This window comes from Canis lupus, chromosome 1, assembly GCF_048164855.1.
Source record: "Canis lupus baileyi chromosome 1, mCanLup2.hap1, whole genome shotgun sequence".
In the NCBI taxonomy this organism is placed as follows: Eukaryota; Metazoa; Chordata; class Mammalia; order Carnivora; family Canidae; genus Canis; species Canis lupus.
The window spans coordinates 42,770,519-42,790,375 of NC_132838.1; the positions used below are offsets into that span (position 1 = coordinate 42,770,519).

General features: G+C 38.5%; 1 protein-coding gene across 8 annotated transcripts in view; it reads left to right on the forward strand.

The window, feature by feature from the left end:
- Positions 1-19,857, forward strand: part of CCDC170 (coiled-coil domain containing 170) — a 98,279-nt gene that overhangs the window by 43,569 nt on the left and 34,853 nt on the right. For 5 of the 8 annotated variants that reach the window (XR_012031785.1, XM_072827979.1, XM_072827963.1 and 2 more), the window contains 3 exons: positions 2,886-3,030; positions 8,942-9,127; positions 18,504-18,821. Coding sequence is in view for 7 of the 8 variants with exons in the window: in XM_072827979.1 (XP_072684080.1) it covers positions 2,886-3,030; positions 8,942-9,127; positions 18,504-18,821 (649 nt within the window). In the remaining variant the exon portion in view is untranslated. Of the gene's footprint in view, positions 1-2,596; positions 2,696-2,885; positions 3,031-8,941; positions 9,128-18,503; positions 18,822-19,857 lie in introns of those variants that run through there. The other 3 variants (XM_072828018.1, XM_072827998.1, XM_072827983.1) reach the window with 3 other exon arrangements.

A 19,857-nucleotide genomic window follows, 5' to 3' on the forward strand; every position in this document is an offset into this window, starting at 1 on the left:
TGCTCCTTTCCTCGTCTCTAATGATAATCCCATGCCTCTAGACATCAGGTCAGCAATCTTGGTCATCATCCTTGGCCCTCTTGCTTTCACACTCTGTGTCTGTTCCTTCAAGTCCCCTCGTCTCTACCTTCAAAATAAATTTACATTTTAACTACTTCCCATTGCTGCCCTCATTGCCACTAACTTGATTCAAGGGACTGCCATCTCTCTCCTGGATTTTTGCAGTAGCCTCCGAAGTGATTTTCCTGCTGCTGCCTGTGCCCCTCACAGCCAGAGTGATCCTGTAAAAACACAAATTAGATCTTGTCGGTCCTGTGCTCAAAGGCCTATAGTGACTTCTCTTCTTACTCGGAAAAGACAAAGGATATTCTATGACCTAGAAGACTCATCCTGACCTGGTTTTTCTTCCATTCTCTTATTCTTTCCATTTCAGCTCACTGGCTTCTTTGCTGTCCTTTGAATGTAAGAGGTGTATTCCTACCTCAGGACTTTTTCACTCACTAATCACTTGGCCTGGAAAGCTCTTCGTCTAAATATTGCATGGCTGTCCCTCTGCTCCCTTTAGGTCTTCACTCAGAAGTCACCTTCTCAGTGCGGTCTTCTATGAGTGACAACATCTAAAATTTTACTCTGCTCCTCTCCCCCCACCGCAAATATTTCTTACTCCCTTTCCTGCTTAATTTTTTCTCTCCAGCGGTTTTTTGGTAACAGTATACATTTCATATACATTGATTTTGATTACTATCCCTCTTCCCAACTAGAACGTAAGCTCCATGAAGGCAAGGATGTCCATCTGTTCTTTAACTATTGTATTTTTAGTACCTTTAATAGGGCTTGATGCATAGTGAGTACCCAATAAATATTTATCAAATAAATGAGTAACACAAATGATACATACTAATTGTAAAAAAATATTTTTAGGATATATAAAATTGCCAAAAATATTAAAATTACTCAAGACCTTATGATTCCTGAGAAGCCATACTTCAGATTTTAGTGAATGGGTTTTCAGATAGTTGTACATCTATGATGACATGTAATGAATTCTTTTTTTTTTTTACTGAATAATATGTTGTAGATACATACTTTTAAAGATTTTATTTATTTATTTATTTATTTATTTATTTATTTATTTATTTATTTATTTATAGATCTGGAGCAGGGGGAGGGACAGAGGGAAAAGGAAAGATAGAATCTCAAGCAGGTTCTGCAGTGAGTATGGAGCCCGATGTGGGGCTTGATCTCACGACCCTGAGACCATAACCTGAGCTAAAATCAAGAGTCAGACGCTTAACCAACTGAGCCACCCAATTGCCCTTATGTTGTAGATATTTTAAAAAGTTATTCATTATATCATCTTCAATGGCCCATGGTACCCAATGCGTAAAATATCATAATTTACTTATCAATTCTTTTTGTTATTTCCAATAGAATTAGTTTCACTCAAAAAATTATTATAAACCAAGATGCATGGGACGCCTGGGTGGCTCAGTGGTTTAGCGCCTGCCTTCGGTCCAGGGTGTGATCCTAGAGTCCCGGGATCAATTCCTGCATTGGGCATCCTGCGTGGAGCCTGCTTCTCCCTCTGCCTGTGTCTCTGCTTGTCTCTCCGTGTCTCTCATGAATAAATAATAAAAATCTTTAAAAAAATAAAAAAATAAACCAAGATGCAATGAATATTCGTGTATAGTCATATTTTCATATTTATGTGATTATGTCCTTAGGGTAGATTCCTAGAACTTTGTTGGGTCCAAGTGAAATGCAAATAGAAGTGAGAATAGTTCGGCCACCCTTAGGATGAAGAAAGCAAGATTGAAGTCTTGGAGTGAATGGGTGGAATCATACACATAAATCAACCCATGTCCTAGCATTAGCTGTGCCTTTCATGAGTCAGCGAGACTGAATAAATATTACCTTTAAATGCTGCAAATAAGAACTTAGAGATATATTGATGTTGGTCTTTTATTGTTATACATTTTTCTAACTAGAAATATACGCTTTTGAATGTATGCAATTATATGCTTTGTTAATCTTTGAATAGAGTGAAAGAATTTGCAGTAAACACTTAACATGGTAAAAAGAGAAAGCAATAATCATGTTTATTATCTTGAATACTGAAAAAATGATACCAGATTACCAAAATGATTCTAATTTGCTTTTAAAGTATGTCCATTTTTTTAATGATCTTTTAGTCTCTGATATTTCACTAGAAATAGACCTGTGCTATTTCAGCAAACTTATCTGAGATTTGAAATGAAATATTCAGAGCAGAGTATAATCAACGGATTTTCCTTGACTGGCCCATATCAATACTCTAAAAACTCTGGATGTGTGAAAACTAATAATGATCTTTGCTGATGATTGAACATCTCTTTTCTATAGGGAGAAAATCCCCTGCTCCTGTTATACTTTTTATTATAGTTATGCTTGGCCATTACCTAGGGTATGCCCTAAGCTACCCATATAGATCACTGCATAACATCTGAAAATAAAACAAGCGAATAGAAGAAATACAGCAGCACTGTCCTTCATGAGGACCCAACAGAGACTCATGACTAGATACATCCATTGTGACCTAGAGATTTACTGCCACTTTTACAGATTCTAAACAGTAGGAGATAAGAGGCAGAGTCTATCTCCTCTGCTGTTACTAGATCTAAGATGCCATGAAGATTTCTCTACATTTCTGCAAAGTGTAGGTGCCTGTTTTTCACTTTTCTCCTTCCCTCACAGAGCTTGCGTGACAATGATGTGCTCTGTGTCCAGGAAACTGGGGTTATGATAAAAATGATGATTGGATCAGAGAGCTTAAGTGTTGAACTTTGTTTTATGAATGATCTCTTCTGTTGTGTTACAACTTGACTTATGTGTTATTTGCCTTATAGAAAGTGTTTAAAGGAAATTGAGGAGAATAAGAATCAAGTCTCAAAGAATTGCAGGCAATATGAAGAATTTCTAGCTCAACTTGGTGACTGCTTAGATCCAGACAAGAAGAATGAAAAGGCATCATATGAAGATTTAATTCTAAAGGTGTATGCACATGAACAAGACGATAAATGTAGTGGTCATTCCGACATGTGCCATGAAAGGAAGTGCTGTGGTTGAATCTGTGTGTGGCAGGAGAGTGGGATAGTAGCCCAAGTATAGCATTACTTGACTGTGCGACCTGGGATAAATCTTATGTCTCTGAGCTGAGTTCCAAAATCCTTTCTAACATTATTTGGGATTAATACTCTCTGGAAAGGATTGTTTTGTCCAAAATACATTTACGCTGCCAAATACAATTAATTATTCATCATAGCAATGAGTTTTAGGGAGTTTTTTAAAATTTTAGTTACAAACAGAAGGACATATACATACAACTGAAACCAAAACCAACTGTGTCAGTTTTGGGATACTTACTTAGTATAAGGTTAAGATTAGTTCTAAAGTACTTTTTAATTTTCCATTGAAACCAAATAATAGAAATCCTACTTTAATGGTAGGTTGCCAGTAAGAAGGAAATTAGTTATATCAAGTGAATAATTCACTTGGCACATAGTGATTCATTAGGGAACCTGACAGTGTTGGAGCTCTCACCATGTCTTTGCTCATTTCACACCTTTCATACCCTTGCTTCCTGACAGATCTTCTTGCAGCCAATTTTTTTTTAAATTAAAATTCGGGTGTAATTGACATGCGACATTATATTCATTTCAGGGGTACAGGGTAATGATTCAACACTTGTGTACACTGTGAAATGATCACCATAATAAGTCTGGTCACCATCTGTCACCATGAAAAGTTAGAAAAAATTTATTATTTTTTTTCTTGGGATGAGAACTTTCAAGAGATACTTTTCTGGCAACTTTCAGATATGTACTATGATACCTTTGACTGTAATCACCATGCTGCATACCACATCTCTATCACCTATTCATTTCACAGCTGGAAGTCTGTACCTCCCAACCACCTTCACCCATTTCACCCACTCCACAATCCTCCCCCCACTGGCAACAACTGCTCTGTTCTTCATATTCTTGAGCTTTTGTTTTGTTTGCTCATTTGTTTTTTAGATTCCACATATAAGTGAAATCATAGAGTAATTATTTTTCTCTGACTTATTTCACTTAGCATAATACTGTCAAAGTCCATCCATGTTGTCACAAATGGCAAAATTTTATTCTCTCTCTGGTAGGGTGGGCAGAGAGAGAGGGAGAGAGTGAATCTTTTTTTTTTTTTTTTTTTTGAAGATTTTATTTATTTATTCATGAGAGACACACAGAGAGAGGCAGAGGGAGAAGCGGGCGCTCCGCAGGGAGCCTAATGCGGGGCTTGATCCAAGGACCCCGGGATCATGCCTTGAGCCAAAGGCAGATGCTCAACCACTGAGCCACCCAGGCATCCCAGAAGAGAGAGAATCTTAAGCAGGTTCCATGCCCAGCACAGAGCCCAGCTTAGGGTTCCATCTCATGACCCTGAGCCAAAATCAAAGTTGGATGCTTAACTGACTGAGCCACCCAGGCACTCCATTTCATTCTCTTTAATGGCTGAGTAGTATTGCAGATTTTATATATATACTTTTTTATGTATATAATTTTACATATATATGTAATTTTTATACATGTATCTTTATTCATCTATTGATAGACACTTAGGTTGTTTCCATAGCTCAGTTATTGTAAATAATGCTGTAATGAACATATGAGTGCATATATATTTTCTTTATTCATTTTAGAAAGATAGAGTGTGTGAGCATGAGCAGGGTGAGGAGCAGAGGAAGGGGGATAGGCTGAGTCCATGCTGAGCATGGAGACTCATGTGGGGCTTGATCCTAGGACCCTGAGATCATGACCTAAGCAGAAATCAAGAGTCAGATGCTTAACCTACAGAGCCACCCAGGCAATCCACATAAATCTTTTCTAAATAGTGTTATTATTTTCTTGGGATAAATACTCAGAAGTGGAATTTCTGGATTGTGTGGTAATTCTATTTTTAATTTTCTGAGGAATCTCCATTCTGTTTCCCATAGTGGCTGCACCAATTTGCATTCCTAGCCATAGCGCACAACGTTTCCCCTTTCTCCACATCTTCTCCCACAGTTATTTTTTATCTTTTTGATATTAGCCATTCTGACAAATGTAAACTGAAACCTCACTTGGTTTGGATTTGTATTTCCTGGATGGTGAATGATGTTGAACATCTTTTCATGGGTCTCTTTTCCATCTGTATGTCATCTTTGGAGAAATGGCTATTCAAGTCCTCTGCCTGTTTTTTTCCTCTATGAGTTCTTTATATATTTTCGATATTAACCCCTTATGAGGTATATGATTTTCAGATATTTTCTTCCCATTCAGTAGGTTGCCTTTTCATCTTATTGATGGTTTTCTTTGCCATGATGTAATCTTACTTGTTCACTTTTGCTTTTATTGCCTTTGCTTTTGGAGTCAGATCAAAAAAAAAAAAAATACATTGCCAAGACTGATGTCAAGGAGCTTACTGCCTGTGTTTTCTTCCAGGAATTTTATGGTTTCATGTCTTATATTCAAATCTTTAATCCATTTTGAGTTCATTTTTGTATGAGCTATAAGATGGTAGTCTAGTTTTTTCTTTTGCATGTGTCTGTCCAGTTTTCTCAACACTGCTTATTGAAGAGACTGTGAATCTATAGGTTGCTTTGAGTAATAGAGACATTTTAACAATATTAACTCTTCCAGTCCATGAGCACAGAATACCTTTCCATTTATTTGTGTCTTCTTCAATTTCTTTCTTCTATGCAGCCATTCTTAAAGGCCACTTCTCAGACTTTTATTAGTAAGCTTCCCCACTGTATTTCCTGAAAGCTGTAAAATCATTTCAGTTAACTTCAAGAAGTGTTCCACTTCACTGATGGGTTTTGAAAGCTCAGGCCTGATAACCTTGAGAGTTCTGGATGCATCTCCTCTTCCTTGTTGCTCAATAGTGACCAGGAGCCTGGCTATAAAAGTCCACAGGGCAGTGTAGCTTGGGAGATTGTTTGTAAAGCCACATGATGGGGAAAAGAGAATGAAGAACCTCTCCTTTTATGAAACACTTTCCCCACATCAGAGCCTAGCTCCACATGCTAGTCTGGGAGTTGATACTGTATGAATTATGCCTCATTGTTTTCTGTATTTCAAATGCTTTGACATTCTCCTTGCTGACCCAGGAGAGACTGACTCAGAGGGTTAGCCAGTTCCTTATAAATGACTCTCCCAGGAGCAGGGCTTCAATATGCAAACGAACTGCTCCCACATTGCAGCCATTTTCTGTCTCAGGCTCTGGGCCACTGTCCAGCTCCCCTAATCACCACAGGGCTAGGTACCAGACAACTAGGAACAGTCCCTGCACCCCTCAGATTTCTCAAACTAGCCAAACCCAAACCTGCTTCCTTCACCTCACTTACTCCTTCCCGGAGAAACTGCAGTAGGGACTCTTGCCCCTGGTTTTCTCTTGCTGTCCAAATCTCCTGACTGACCCAGTGCCTCCTTGTGTGGCTATGGCATGGTGTGCCCCCTCTTCTTACTACACTTGATCTTAGCCAAAAGGCCCAGAAACGATTGTGCCCCCTCCTCTTGAGAACTGTGAGTAACACATGGTTTTTCAATGGCGGCTCTCTCTAGATCTGTTCACCTCATGTACCTGAATAACAGAAGAAACTATATTTTAAAACAGATTCTGGGATTCTAGGGCTTCAGCATCTCAAATTAAAAAAAAAAAAAAAGTCACTGGCCAAGAGCAGAAAGGCTGTTGTCTTGATCAATATTTACTAGGAGTTCCCCTGAGAAGGGGAACAAAACCACTCCTTCAGTTTTTAGACCATTTCCTAATGGTTTCCTAACCACATGTGCACACACGCTCCCAAGAAACCAAGAACGCATTCCTAAGGACTTATTTGACATTGATCTATTTCACAGATATTTATTTGTCTTTATTTTTAAGAAAGATTTTATTTATTTATTTGAGAGAGAGAGAGAGAGAGTGCACAAGTAGGTGGAGAAGCAGAGGGAGAGGGAGAAGCAGGCTCCCTGCTGAGCAGAGAGCCAGATGTGGGGCTTGATCCCAGGACCCTGAGATCATGACCTGAGCTGAAGGCAGATGCTTAACCGACTGAGCCACCCAGGTGCCCCCATTTTCCAGATATTTAGTGAGTGACTACTCTCTGCTAGATGAGGTCCCAGGTGCTGGTGGTGCCACAGTGAATGAGATAAGACTAAATCTGTGCTCTTCTAGAAGTTTGTTACTGTGAGACAATGAAGAAATATATAACTAATATCCCACATAGTAAAGGTGAAGAAAAACAAATGGGGATGTGGAGATAGAGAATGAGGCATATTTAGAGGCATGGCAGGCTAGTTTAGGGAGACAGGCTGAGGAGTGCCCCTTGAGGTAGGGGCATTTATTAAAATTATTTTTTAAATTCAATTAATTAACAATAGTGTATTATTAGTTTCAGAGATAGAGTTCAGCGATTCATTAGTCTTATATAACACCCAATGCTCATTACATCACATGCCTTCCTTAATGCCCATCACCCAATTACCCCATCCCCCACCCTATCCCTTCCAGCAACCTCAGTTTGTTTCCTATGATTAAGAGTCTCTTATGGTTTTTCTCCCTCTCTGACTTAGTCTTATTTTTCCCTTTCTTCCCCTATGAACCTTTGTTTTGTGTCAAAATTCTACATATGGGTGATCATATGGTATTTGTCTTTTTCTCATTAGCTTATTTCACTTAGCATGATACCCTCTAGTTCCATCCATATCGTTATAAATGGCAAGATTTCATTTTTTTCATGGTTGAGTAATATTCCATTGTACATATATCACATCTTCTTTATCCATTCATCTGTCGATGGACATCTTGGCTCTTTCCACAGCTTGGCTATTGTGATATTGCTGCTATAAACATTGGGGTACAAGTGCCCCTTTGGATCATCACATTTGTATCTTTGGGGTAAATACCTAGTAGTGCAATTGCTGGGTCTTAGAGTAGCTCTGTTTTCTACTTCCTGAGGCAAGTCCACAGTTTTGCAGAGTGGCTGCACCAGCTTGCCTTCTGAAGTTGAGACTTTGAAAGATGTTGGGGACTGAGCATACACATATGTGGAAATGTATTTAAGAGAGTGGAAACAGCCCTGAGTTGGGAGCAGGGCACCATGTTGGCCAGGTGCTGAGGCTGAAAGCTGTGTTCCTCCCCCCAGAGTGTCATAACACAGATACTGACTCTGTAATGTGGGGTCCTAGCTCTTCCTGTAGGCGTCCTCATGGCCTTAACAGGCTAAGGTGTCTACAGGGCTGGTTCCCTGGGCCAACAAGCGTGTCTGATTTCATTTTCTCTACTTGTAGATCTTAACAAATCTTATTAATGCTTTCAGCTGACAATCCAAATGCACAACATAGAGAGTGAAAAGCTCTACTAATCCCAATGGTAGCCACTGTATGAGCATGTTATTCAGGATTTTTCTGTGCTTGTATTAATTAGAAAGATTTTCTTTTTAAAAAGAGTCCGGCTTTCTTCTCCGTATTTCCTCCCTGTGCCAGGTAGTGCCTTGCATGCAGTTGGTGCCAGGGGACGTGGGCAGAATAGAACTCCTTTGCTTCCTCGCCCGCTGTAATCTCTGTAGACCATCACCTTTCCTTGATTATTTAAACTGGGGGCTTGCTGACGCTGGCTCTGTTGGGAAGCATTTGGCAAGACTCTCAGCAATGTTGCCCTGGAGCTATCTTTTGATTAATTTTAATTTGATCACTGGGTCTGTGCATAACAACAGAGTTTAGAAGCTGCATTTGAAAATGTGTTCTTTTGAGTGGAGGGAGGAATAGTGCTTTCAGTGGTTTCATGTGATAATGCAGTCAGCAGGGTATGTAGATCAGAGTTGCTTGGAGGAAGCGGTATGAAATTGTTAATTTTTATAGGATAGCTGTAATTGCTTTCTCTTCAGCTTAGAGAGCTGTGCGAAGAAAATGCATTCGTCAAAGGACAGATTGTTACTCTTGAAGAGACTATAAATGTCCATGAGATGGAAGCAAAAGCTAGCAGAGAAACCATCATGAGGCTGGTTTCAGAAGTAAACAGAGCGCAGGAAAAAGCTGCCTCCTGCACTAAAGAGAAAGGCAAGCTGAACCAGGTACAGTATGTGAAGTGTGAGTGTGCATCTCTGATCATGTTTATAAAGCAGAAATTGAAAACCAGATGTGGGTGAGCACACTGGCATTACTGACCACAGTTTCCAAAGGCTGCTGTCAGCAGGAGGCCTGTGGGGGGAACTCAGTGACCTGAGCAGGCCATTTGATACAGTTTTTCCCTAATTAGAAAAAAAAGAAATACAACACATTTAAAAGTAGAGTTTTTTGAGACTATGTCCGACTTCAGTTAGACTTGAAGGATTTTTAAAACTCACACATTAATTTTTTTGGACTAATAGGTAATGCATCCAGCAGATACAAAGTTCCAAATAGACATAAGGGTATATGGTGAAAATCTTCCCCTACCCCCTCCCACCACCCACCCAGTTGTTCTCTGTCAACAATTATTTTATATATACCTTTCTAGATATGTTCTATGATTTATATACTTATTCTTTTTTATTTAATTTTAATACAAATGGCAACAGGCTCTGCATTATATATTTTTCTTTTTTGCATTATATTTATCTTTAATACAAAATGGTAATATACCACGCACTATTATGAGCAAGGCTGCTATGCATAATCATTTATTATTTGTCATGCATGAGAATGTATCAATAATTAGACAAAACCCTTGACATATACTTGCGAGGACGAAGGATATAGGTATTATTTAGAAGATACTGTCAAAAGGAAGTGCCTCAATGCTAACTAGACCTTTATTTGCACAATGAATTGTTTGTTCTTTTCAAATTACCTAAAACCCTGTTTGAGCATGCAAATTGTATGATTTTTGAACACTCTATAATCTTTCAGTTATATTTTTATATTTTTGCAACAAAGAAACTAATAATGGGATTAATAATAATGATGAATTTTCAAAAGTGAAAGTGAGCCAGGGCAATCAGTTAAGAAAATACATAAGAGACAATTAAGAGGTAAAGAAGATGTAGTATATACATATTTTTAAGATTTTATTTAGTTTTTCATGAGAGACACAGAGAGGGGCAGAGACATAGGCAGAGGGGGGAGAAGCGGGCTCCCTCTGGGGAGCCTGATGTGGGAGTGGATCCCGGGATCATGCCCTGAACCGAAGGCAGATGCTCAACTGCAGAGCTACGCAGGTGTCCCAAGGAGATGTAGTTTAAAATTAGTTAATGACTAGACTGGATTCAGGTTAAATGTTTCTGGCAAGGATATTTCAAAGGTTAAGTTGTATACTTCATGTTGTAGGCAAGTAATGCTAGTTATTACTCATTGGCTGACACTAAATTTGATTGCCCATCTCTTTAGCATAAAGGGACATTATTTCTGATAATTGGCAGGTTATTTCTGTTCCTCATTAACTTTACTAAGTGGTGTTATCATCATTGATTCTTGCCTGGATTAATTTACATCATGGATTGCAAAAAGGTAGTATTATAATTTTACTATTCCGTTTCCTTATTAGCTCTATTCTCCTGTAGAGAATAGCTTTTTATTTCTTTTCAGTTCTATGGACACATGGATTTTCATTTATTTAGTATGTTACAATCACTTTTTTTTGTACTCCAGATTCACTAAATTGGCCCAGCAGCAGCCCCTTCTGGATGGTCTCTGTGATCTTATAACCTGACTCTAGTCCTTTAACACTTCTTGCTTTTTCTGACCGAATACAGCATTTTAGGCTCACTTAGAATTTTCAGACCACAAAACTAAAATCAACTTGTTCCGTAGGGAGCATTAGTTCCTTTTACTGGAGAATGGTGCTTAAAACCAAGATTTAGGCTGTAGGTGTGCTCATTGCTGTTGGGGTATCATTTCTTTTGGTGGAAAAAGCTAGAAATACATTTTTAGTAGTAAACTAATATTGGTATTTTTATTTTTTATCTTTTTATTTTAAAAAGATTTTATTTATTCATGAGAGACACACAGAGAGAGGCAGAGGCATAGGCAGAGGGAAAGCAGGCTCCCTGTAGGGAGCCTGATGTGGGACTCTATCTTAGGACCCTGGTATCACACCCTAAGCTGAAGGCAGATGCTCAACCACTGAGCCACCCAGGTACCCCAATACTGGTATTTTTAATTAAAAGCAATATTTAGAGTTTTAAAATATCTTTTTGTTTTATATTTTTTGAATCTAATCATAATATATACTCGTTTGCTTTGCCTTACAGTATATATAAAGTTATTTCAAAATTAAACTTTTAATATTTTACATACAAGTTAGCCTTCTGAGTGAAGTTTAAGGCTCTCAGAATTTTTGCATAATGTTATCAGCAGTCATTACTAACATGGTCACCATTTATCGATCATTTACCATTAGCACAGTCATTATGCTAAGTGTACTTTGCCCATGTTCACGTAGCAGCAAAGTAGCAAGGCTGCGATTTTAATCTTGGTCATTACATGATTATGTTATCATCAGTAACCCCTTGCCATGTACATTCACAGCTATCTCTTACATACCAGTCTGATGCCAAAAATTACTTGTTGGTGGAACAACAGCAATAAGTAGCTATGCAGATTTCCTTAGTGAATGAATGACTTTAATTCAATTACAAATAGTAATTATTAAATTAGCAAGCTTTGAAAATTAGGAAGAATTTAATATTTATCTATAAAAATACATTTCTGAAGATTAGCAGTAGAAAATGTGTTAAGAGCACCTTAACAAAAACCAGAACTATTTCTTTTCATATATGTGCCTTTACTTGTAAATGATGCCATGTTGTTCAGACTTGGAACTCATACTCATTTTGGAATGAAGTTCCTGCCAAAATAATAAAAATTGTAAAAAAATATATGGGCAATAAAAAACTTGAGGTCTTTAATAAAGTGCTCATTCATAGGATTATGACTCTAGAGATTTACTACTGAAAAATACTGTCATGTGGTTTTAGTGACACATTAATGACTTTAGGAAGGGTCTTCATACTGCTTTCTAAAGCTCTATTTTTGAGCTAGGAAACTTGCTTTATTAGTGAAGCCCAGAATGACTTCAGAAGTAGTAGTATTTGCAGGCTGGGGTGCCATTTTTACGAAACTCAACTTTTGTCATTTTTCTTAATTACTTTGTTCACTTAATGACTTTTACTTTATGAAAATTTCCCAAGTAAAAATCAAGATGATTTATTATATGTATGGAAAATATATTACTTGAAAATCTTGAGTTAATATTGAAGTATGTTTTAACAACTATCAAAGATTGGCACTTTTTCTTTCAGTTATTTTGAAATAATCTAGTGTTGAAAAACGTAAGCACTTTCCTTACACAAGCCACATGCACTTTCTATAGACTGTATAAGTTCAGATCAGCAGATCAGAAACTAAACTTACTTATGGGATTTCAGACAGCTTCATTTCTTTCTTACTGTTCACATTTCCTTTAATTCTGCTAGCTAGCATTGAAGCTAAGAAAGAATATTGGTTTTGGAGTCAGGCAGGTCTGGTTTGGAAGGATGTCCCTTTTGCTTTTTTTGGTTTGTTACTCTAAAGTAGTGAATGAAAGAGAGAACAGAATGAAAACAGTTAACAGGGAGTAGAGGGGTTAAGAGTCTAGGCTGTCAGGTTTTTATCCAGGCTCCAGAATCATTTGGCTGTGTGATCTGAGGCACATGACCTTACCTCTTGGAGCCTCAGTTTCTTGTCTGTAAAATAGAAAAATAATTTAAGGATCTATCTCTTACAATTATTCTTAGCATTGCATGACATGACATAACATACATGAAGTAGTCAGGACATGCCCATCACATAATTGATGCTTAGTGTTTTTATTTCCTTTTCTTTTTTTATTAAAGATTTTATTTATTTATTCATGAGAGACACAGAGAGGGCGGGGGCAGAGACACAGGCAGAGGGAGAAGCGGGCTCCATGCAGGGAACCTGACGTGGGACCCGATCCTGGGCCTCCAGGATCAGGCCCTAGGCAGTGCTAAACCTCTGAACCACCTGGGCTGCCCTATTTCCTTTTCCTAGTTATGTACTTTTACTTAGGGATCCAAAGAAAAAATTATTTTAAGGGTACGGGCATATGGAAATAAGTTCCTGGAAGTGAGGACTTACTAGGATAAATTACTAAAGGAATAGATCTCTTTACTATCCTAGATTCACGACATTGGAAGTGACCTTAAGGCCTTTTAGAATCTAGATCACATTACCCTGTATGTGAAATCAGAATCTTTAAAATGTTACTGTCTAGCTAATTTCCAGCCTTCCCTTGAACTATTCCAGAGACAGGGAACTCACTACTGGACAAGGAGGTCTATATTCTCTCTATAGTTCTTCTTCTTTTTTAAATATTTATTTGAGAGAGAGAGAATGTGTGGGAGGGGCAAGAGGGAGAAGGAGAGGAGAGAGAATCCCAGGCAGACTCTGCATGGAGCTAGGAGCCCAGATGCAGGGCTCGATCCCATGACTATAGATCATGACCTGAGCCAAAATCAAGAGCTGGCTGCTCAACCCACTGCAGCCCCCAGGTGCCTTGCCCCTCTCTGTGTAGTTCTAATTGTTTGACTGTTCTTCATTATAGCAAGTCAGGATCAGCATCCCTATAATTTACATCCTCATCCTGGTTCTTCCTTAATGAAACTTCATAGAATAAAATAAAATTTCTTTCTTATGGCTAACTTTAAAGCATTTGAAGACATTTATCATGGATTTCTAAGTCTTTTCTTTTGGTTAAACAGCCTGTAGTTTTCAAACTTTGAACCTTCTTTCTTATCATCTTTGTGAGGTTGGGAAAATTCTAGCCTCTGGGTGAGGAATTAAAACGAAAATAAACACTAAAATAATATCTGCTCATATTATAAAACATTAAACTGTTATAAGACTCTGAAGTAAAATTTAAAACCCTCTCTGCTTCCAATTCTAGCCTTACTGGGGCATTCATGTCTTAGCTTCTGATAGTTACCACTGAGACTTTTAAAGGAATACATTTCTATTACTGATTCACCAATGTGAGATAGTAGTTTTAGACTTTTTGCTACAGTGTCAGAGGAATTTAATGCCTCTTAGTTTTTTACTTCTCACTCTACTTCCCTTTATTTTATTATTGTATTTACATTGTCAAGGTTTGTAATATTTACATTTTGTTCTATAATTATAATTGAGTCTTCCAAGCTTTGCCTTAGGTTCATTCTATGCATTTAAAATAAATAAAAATAGTATTTTAGATAACACAATTACAATAAATATTTTTATTACAGCTTTAATGCTAGCATGTGATGCTGAATCCATTCCATTTTGACAATGTCCCTCTTAAAATTTCCAGCTGGGAACTGTCCATGGTCCTCCAGGCACACTCTGACCAGTTCAGGGCAGACTGTTTTCAGTATGGTAGTGAAGCCCAGGAACTCGTTGGCCTCATGTGCAGCCAAATTCATTGTCAACTTGTGTTGTGTTTGTCAATAACAGGAATTTCAAATTTAAGTTGAATTCTTAGTATTTTCAAAGGTTGATGATGCTAGTGGGACAGCCTAAGGGGTGTATGTGTATGTGTGTGTGTGTATTCCTATCACAATTGACTCAGCACTTTATTTATTTTTAAAGATTTTGTGTATTTATTCATGAGAGAAACATACAGAGAGAGGCAGAGACATAGGTAGAGGGTTATGCTCCCTGCAGGGAGCCCAATGTAGGACTTGATCACAGGACCCTGGGATCACAACCTGAGCCAAAGGCAAACGTTCAACCACTGAGCCACCCACGTGTCCCACATATCAGTGAATTTTTGTGTAGTATCTAATTTTTTGCTGTATTTTAATGAAAGAGCTTTGCAGATATGTCATTTTCCACATTTAGTAATCCATCCTACAGATCTATTCTTGGACCACAGGTTATGTGCATATTCTATTTTGGTAGGTGTTTATACCAGAATAACACCTATTCACACTCCCACTAACAATGTATAAGAGCACCTATTTGGGGAGAATTTCTAAGTTTATTTGTTAATTTTAACTGCAGTAGGTAAAAGTAGTCAACTGGTTTTTAATTTTATAAAATTTGTCTAGGGTTGGATGAATTAAACTCGAGCTGGAGGTTTTCCACTGGATGATAATTAATCATGTATTTTTGAGAGGCAGTTTGATCTCAGGCATATCCAAATCCACATAATAGTTAGCACCATTAAAATAGGAGACGATTGCATTAAAAAACAAAACAAAACCTTTGAATGGTTTCATCACTTAATGGATTTTCGTTGGGAATTGATAAAGACATGCATTTAATTGGGAAGGTAAATTGAATGCCTTAATCATATTATTTACAACCATTTTTGTTAAAAGTAATTGTGAAGGGGTCATTATTCATTTCTTGCATTTGGTAGGTCTAAAGCTAAAGACAAATGAAAAGTTAAAAAATTTTGTTTACCAGGTGATCCTTATCACTATCTCTATAAGGGCTGTCCTTTTTTGCAAATGTGATTTCCTATGTGGAGGTCAGCCCTGATTTTTGCTCCGAGGGAGCTACTTGTTTCTTATTCTGTGTGTCAGTGTGGTCTGACAACAGTCTTCAGGACCTGGCCAGTGATACTGATGTCACATTACTTGAGTGTATCCTTGAGGTAGCCATGCAACCAGATTCCACTCCAGCACTGTCTCTGCTAGCTCTGTGGGTAATTGCATTGGTAGTCTGAGGACATCTGTTTCCAGCAGATCGGCTTAGTGCTTCTAAATCCTGAATCACTTAATCAGAGCACTGAGGAAACGGCCATCCCTAAGGCCTTGTCAGTGGCTTCCAAGGCCTGTACTGCATGTGAGAAGCACCATACAGTTCACTGGGCTGAAACGTGCCCAGAAAAGAAGTCTGGCCTGCTGCCATGTGCCTTTGTATTTTATGCCCACACATGCATTTTCTGATTTTTAGCAGTCGTAAGGGTTTCTGCTTTGGATTTGTTAGGGAGTGTTATGTTTATTGGTCTCTGGGTGGAGCTGCCAGTTGATTAGTACACTCCAAACTGACAGTCTATAGTACTCAAATGAATGATATATTTTTTTGTGTGTGTATTTTGAGGATCTTTTGTACTTAGTTAAAAATGTCACTCTCTGGGTCATGGAAACTTGTCTTTTACATTAGGGGTCTTCTCTCCATAAAAGTTAATATATAATATTCTAGAGCTTAAAGGGGATTAGTATTAATTTTCATCTTTACATCATTGAATTTGGAACCTTGAGTTTTCTAACCGCATGTTAGATGGTCGTTTCTAAGTGAAACACGGGCCTAATTTATTATCATTAGTACGGATCCTGGTTACTTGAATTGAGTAGCTATTGTATTACTCTCCGAAAAGAAATCTGTAAAGTGTTAAAATATTGTATTTGGGATAAAGTGTCCTTGACTCTACTTTGAGGGCCATAATTTAATTAGCAGCAGTGGGGCTTCTCTGCAAAGAGGACTGGTATCTAAAGGGAATGGGGAAACTGGGAGCTGTTGCCAGGACTTGAGCAAAGCATTTCACAAAATAGGTTCCACAATTAGTTTAGCCATTACTTTTCTGAAGGCCAGGCTTCTCTAACTTACCTATCCACACTCGATGACTTTTATTTCAAATTGATGCCAGGGACTCCTTGATTTAAAAAAAGAAATCACCAGAAAAAAAGTAAGATATTCTCTTTTTATAAAATAAAAAGTAAAGAAGTAGCATTTTAAAGAACGTCTTTCTTGTCTCCAAGCTGTTGGTGGAGATAAATTCCTTTTAAAGTCAAGTTCTGGTGCAAAAGGTATGAGTGTATTTTAACTGGCAGCCTGAAATGTTACTGGCTTAGAGTTTAGAGGTAGAATCTGTGATGCAAAGATATTTGACCCTAACATGCTCTTTTAAATAAAAAAAAAAAAAACTTTTTTTTTTTTGTTTTTTGTTTTTTTTTTTTTGCCAGTTAACTAGGCTACAATACTGTAGCAATGCTGGTTATCAAGTTACTTATTCTTACTTAATGTGAACTCATGTATTTTAAAAATTGATATCAACAAATTTTTTAAAATTATTTTTAAAGATTTTATTTACTTATTTGAGAGAGAGACAGAGCATTGAGAGAACAGGAGCGGAGGGATGGGCAGAGGGAGAAGCAGACTCCCTGCTGAGCTGAGAGCCCAATGCAGGGCTTGATCCTGGGACCCTGGGAATCATGACCTGAGCCTAAGACAGTTGCTTAACCGACTGAGCCACCCAGGTGCCCCTTTAAAATTACTTTTAAAGATGTCCCTTTTATGCCTCTTTTGACCATTCTAGATTATAGTAAATAGAAGTAGGTGCACAGGTAGCCTCCTTTATGCCTTTCATTTATTTTTGTGAACCTAACAATACACATTATATTCTTTCAAATTATTATTTTTGGTGTGGTACTTTATTTCCCTCTACTTTTAATTCTTCCACCCACCAAATGGCTGGATATTTCTGTATCTTTTCTTTAGGATCTATCAGTTTTATGAGACAAAGAGATACACAGTAAGTGAGTATTGAAAGAAAGATCTGATTCTCTTTTATGCACTGATGTTTTTATGAAAATGCTACCCTATTACTTAGAATAGTGTTAAGGAGGCATCTTTCTTTAAACAATTTTTAGTGTGTAGGACTTTTAGTAGGTAGGACTCTAAGGGTTTATGGTTTATTCAGAATCAATTTCCATGTATATCAAGCTTTAGAGAAGATAGTTCTTTTTTTTTTTAAGATTTTATTTATTTATTCACAAGAGACACACAGAGAGAGGCAGAGACATAGGCAGAGGGAAAAGCAGGCTCCATGCAGGGAGCCCGATGCTGGACTTGATCCCTGGACCCCATGATCAGGATCTGAGCTGAAGGCAGACACTCAACCACTGAGCTACCCAGGTGCCCTAGAACAGATAATTCTGTAAACATTTCTATCTGTGGATTGCCTCTACCAGCATGCTAGTCAGCAATTTGTTTTTATTAACTCTTTCTCAAGGTCTACACAGAAAAGGGTTATAGGTCAGTTTCCTTCTTTTCCTAGCCGTGATTTTATATCCCTTCTCTTTCCTAGGCACCTAAGTTTACCTGACATAGCCTTTACAATTCAATAACTTCATGATGAGATGGTGGGGAACTTACAGTTAAACTGGGAATGTAGGGGTGCCTGGGGGGCTCAGTTAAGCATCTGCCTTTGGCTCAGGTCATGATCACAGGGATCTGAGCTTGAACCCCATATCAGGTTCTCTCCTCACTGGGGAGCCTACTTCTCCCTCTCCTCTGCCTGACACTCTGCCTACTTGTGCTCTCTTTCTCTCTGGCAAATAAATAAATAAAATTTTAAAAAGTAAACAATGTAATGAAGTTAATCCTTACTCCATGAAGTCTGTAAGCAAGGTAAATGAGAAGCAAATGCAGGTGTCCCTCAATGGTCGCTAACATTCCTGTCTTCACTATCTGTAACTGTTTCAGGACTTGCTCAGTGCTGTAGAGACAAAGGAAGCTCTTGAAATGGAAGTTAGGATCCTCCAAGAGAGGCTGCTTGCTGGCCAGCAGGTCTGGGATGCTTCGAAGCAGGAGCTGAACCTCTTGAAGAAAAGGTCTTGTGAGTTGGAGAAGAGTCTAGAGGCCAGCGTGGATGCGGCTGCAGCCTCGCGAAGCCAGTACTTCTCATTTAGGGAGAAAGTCGCAGCCCTGCTTAGAGGCAGCTGGGGCACGACTGGGCCAAAGGAGGATGCCATTGTGGAAAGGATCCGAGAAATGACCAGCCAAGAGGAAAGCAGGAAAAAGGCGAGTGGGAAATGGCCACTTGTAAGATTCTTAAGGACAGTAATTTGCTGTAGCATCTAAATGTGGTTTTCATTACTTTATTTTTTTAAGATTTTATTTATTCATGAGACAGAGAGAGAGAGAGAGAGAGAGAGAGAGGCAGAGACATAGGCAGTGGGAGAAGCAGGCTCCCTGTGGGGAGCCTGTTGCGGGACTTGATCTCAGGACTCTGGGATCAGGACTTGAGCCAAAGGCAGACGCTCAACCACTGAGCCACTCAGTGGTTTTTATTACTTTCAATTATATACCATATTTAGGGAGCCTAGAGAGTCACTTAAGTGACAGCTGACTACGGAGGAGGGTTCTGGAGTCAGAGCTACCTGTGCTGAATCCTGTCTCTACTGCACACTTGCTCATGCCAGGTGTGACATGGACAGGTTCCTAAGACGACTGCCCCTGAGATTCTGTATTCTAATCTACTGGACAGAGAAGGCTTTGGGGCCACACTCCTCATCTGAACCCCCTGGGGTGCAATGTTTTTTTGAATTTAGAATTTTTCAGGACTCAGAAAGGTAAAATAGTAACACAGAACGGCAATGGTGAAAACGCTCTTGCACGTTGCCCCTCGGTGGGGTCTGGGGCAGCACTCCATACTCAGCCACATTCATCGTTCTGCAGCCGAACCCGTGGCAACTCCATCACACGAATGTAGCGGGACTGAAGAGGTTCCTGTCATTTCGGGTCAGGCTTTGCTGCCAAACCCTTTATCAGAGAGTTATGAAAAAGCCATCAGTTTTCAGATGCATTTGAATTTTGGAATTGCAGATAAGATACTCATAGACCTGGAGGAGTACCTGTTTTGCTAGGTTATTGTTTATTGAAAATATTAAATAAAAAAAATTGTTAGGAAGTCCTTAACACACTGCCTGGCCAATAATGATGATAAATTTAACTCTTGCTGCCCCTGCTTGTCCTCCTCTCTCTTCTCCTCTTTGTAATGGTGCCTGAACAGCCTTTTCAGGAAGTTATTTAACATATGGAGAAAGATGTTTTAAGT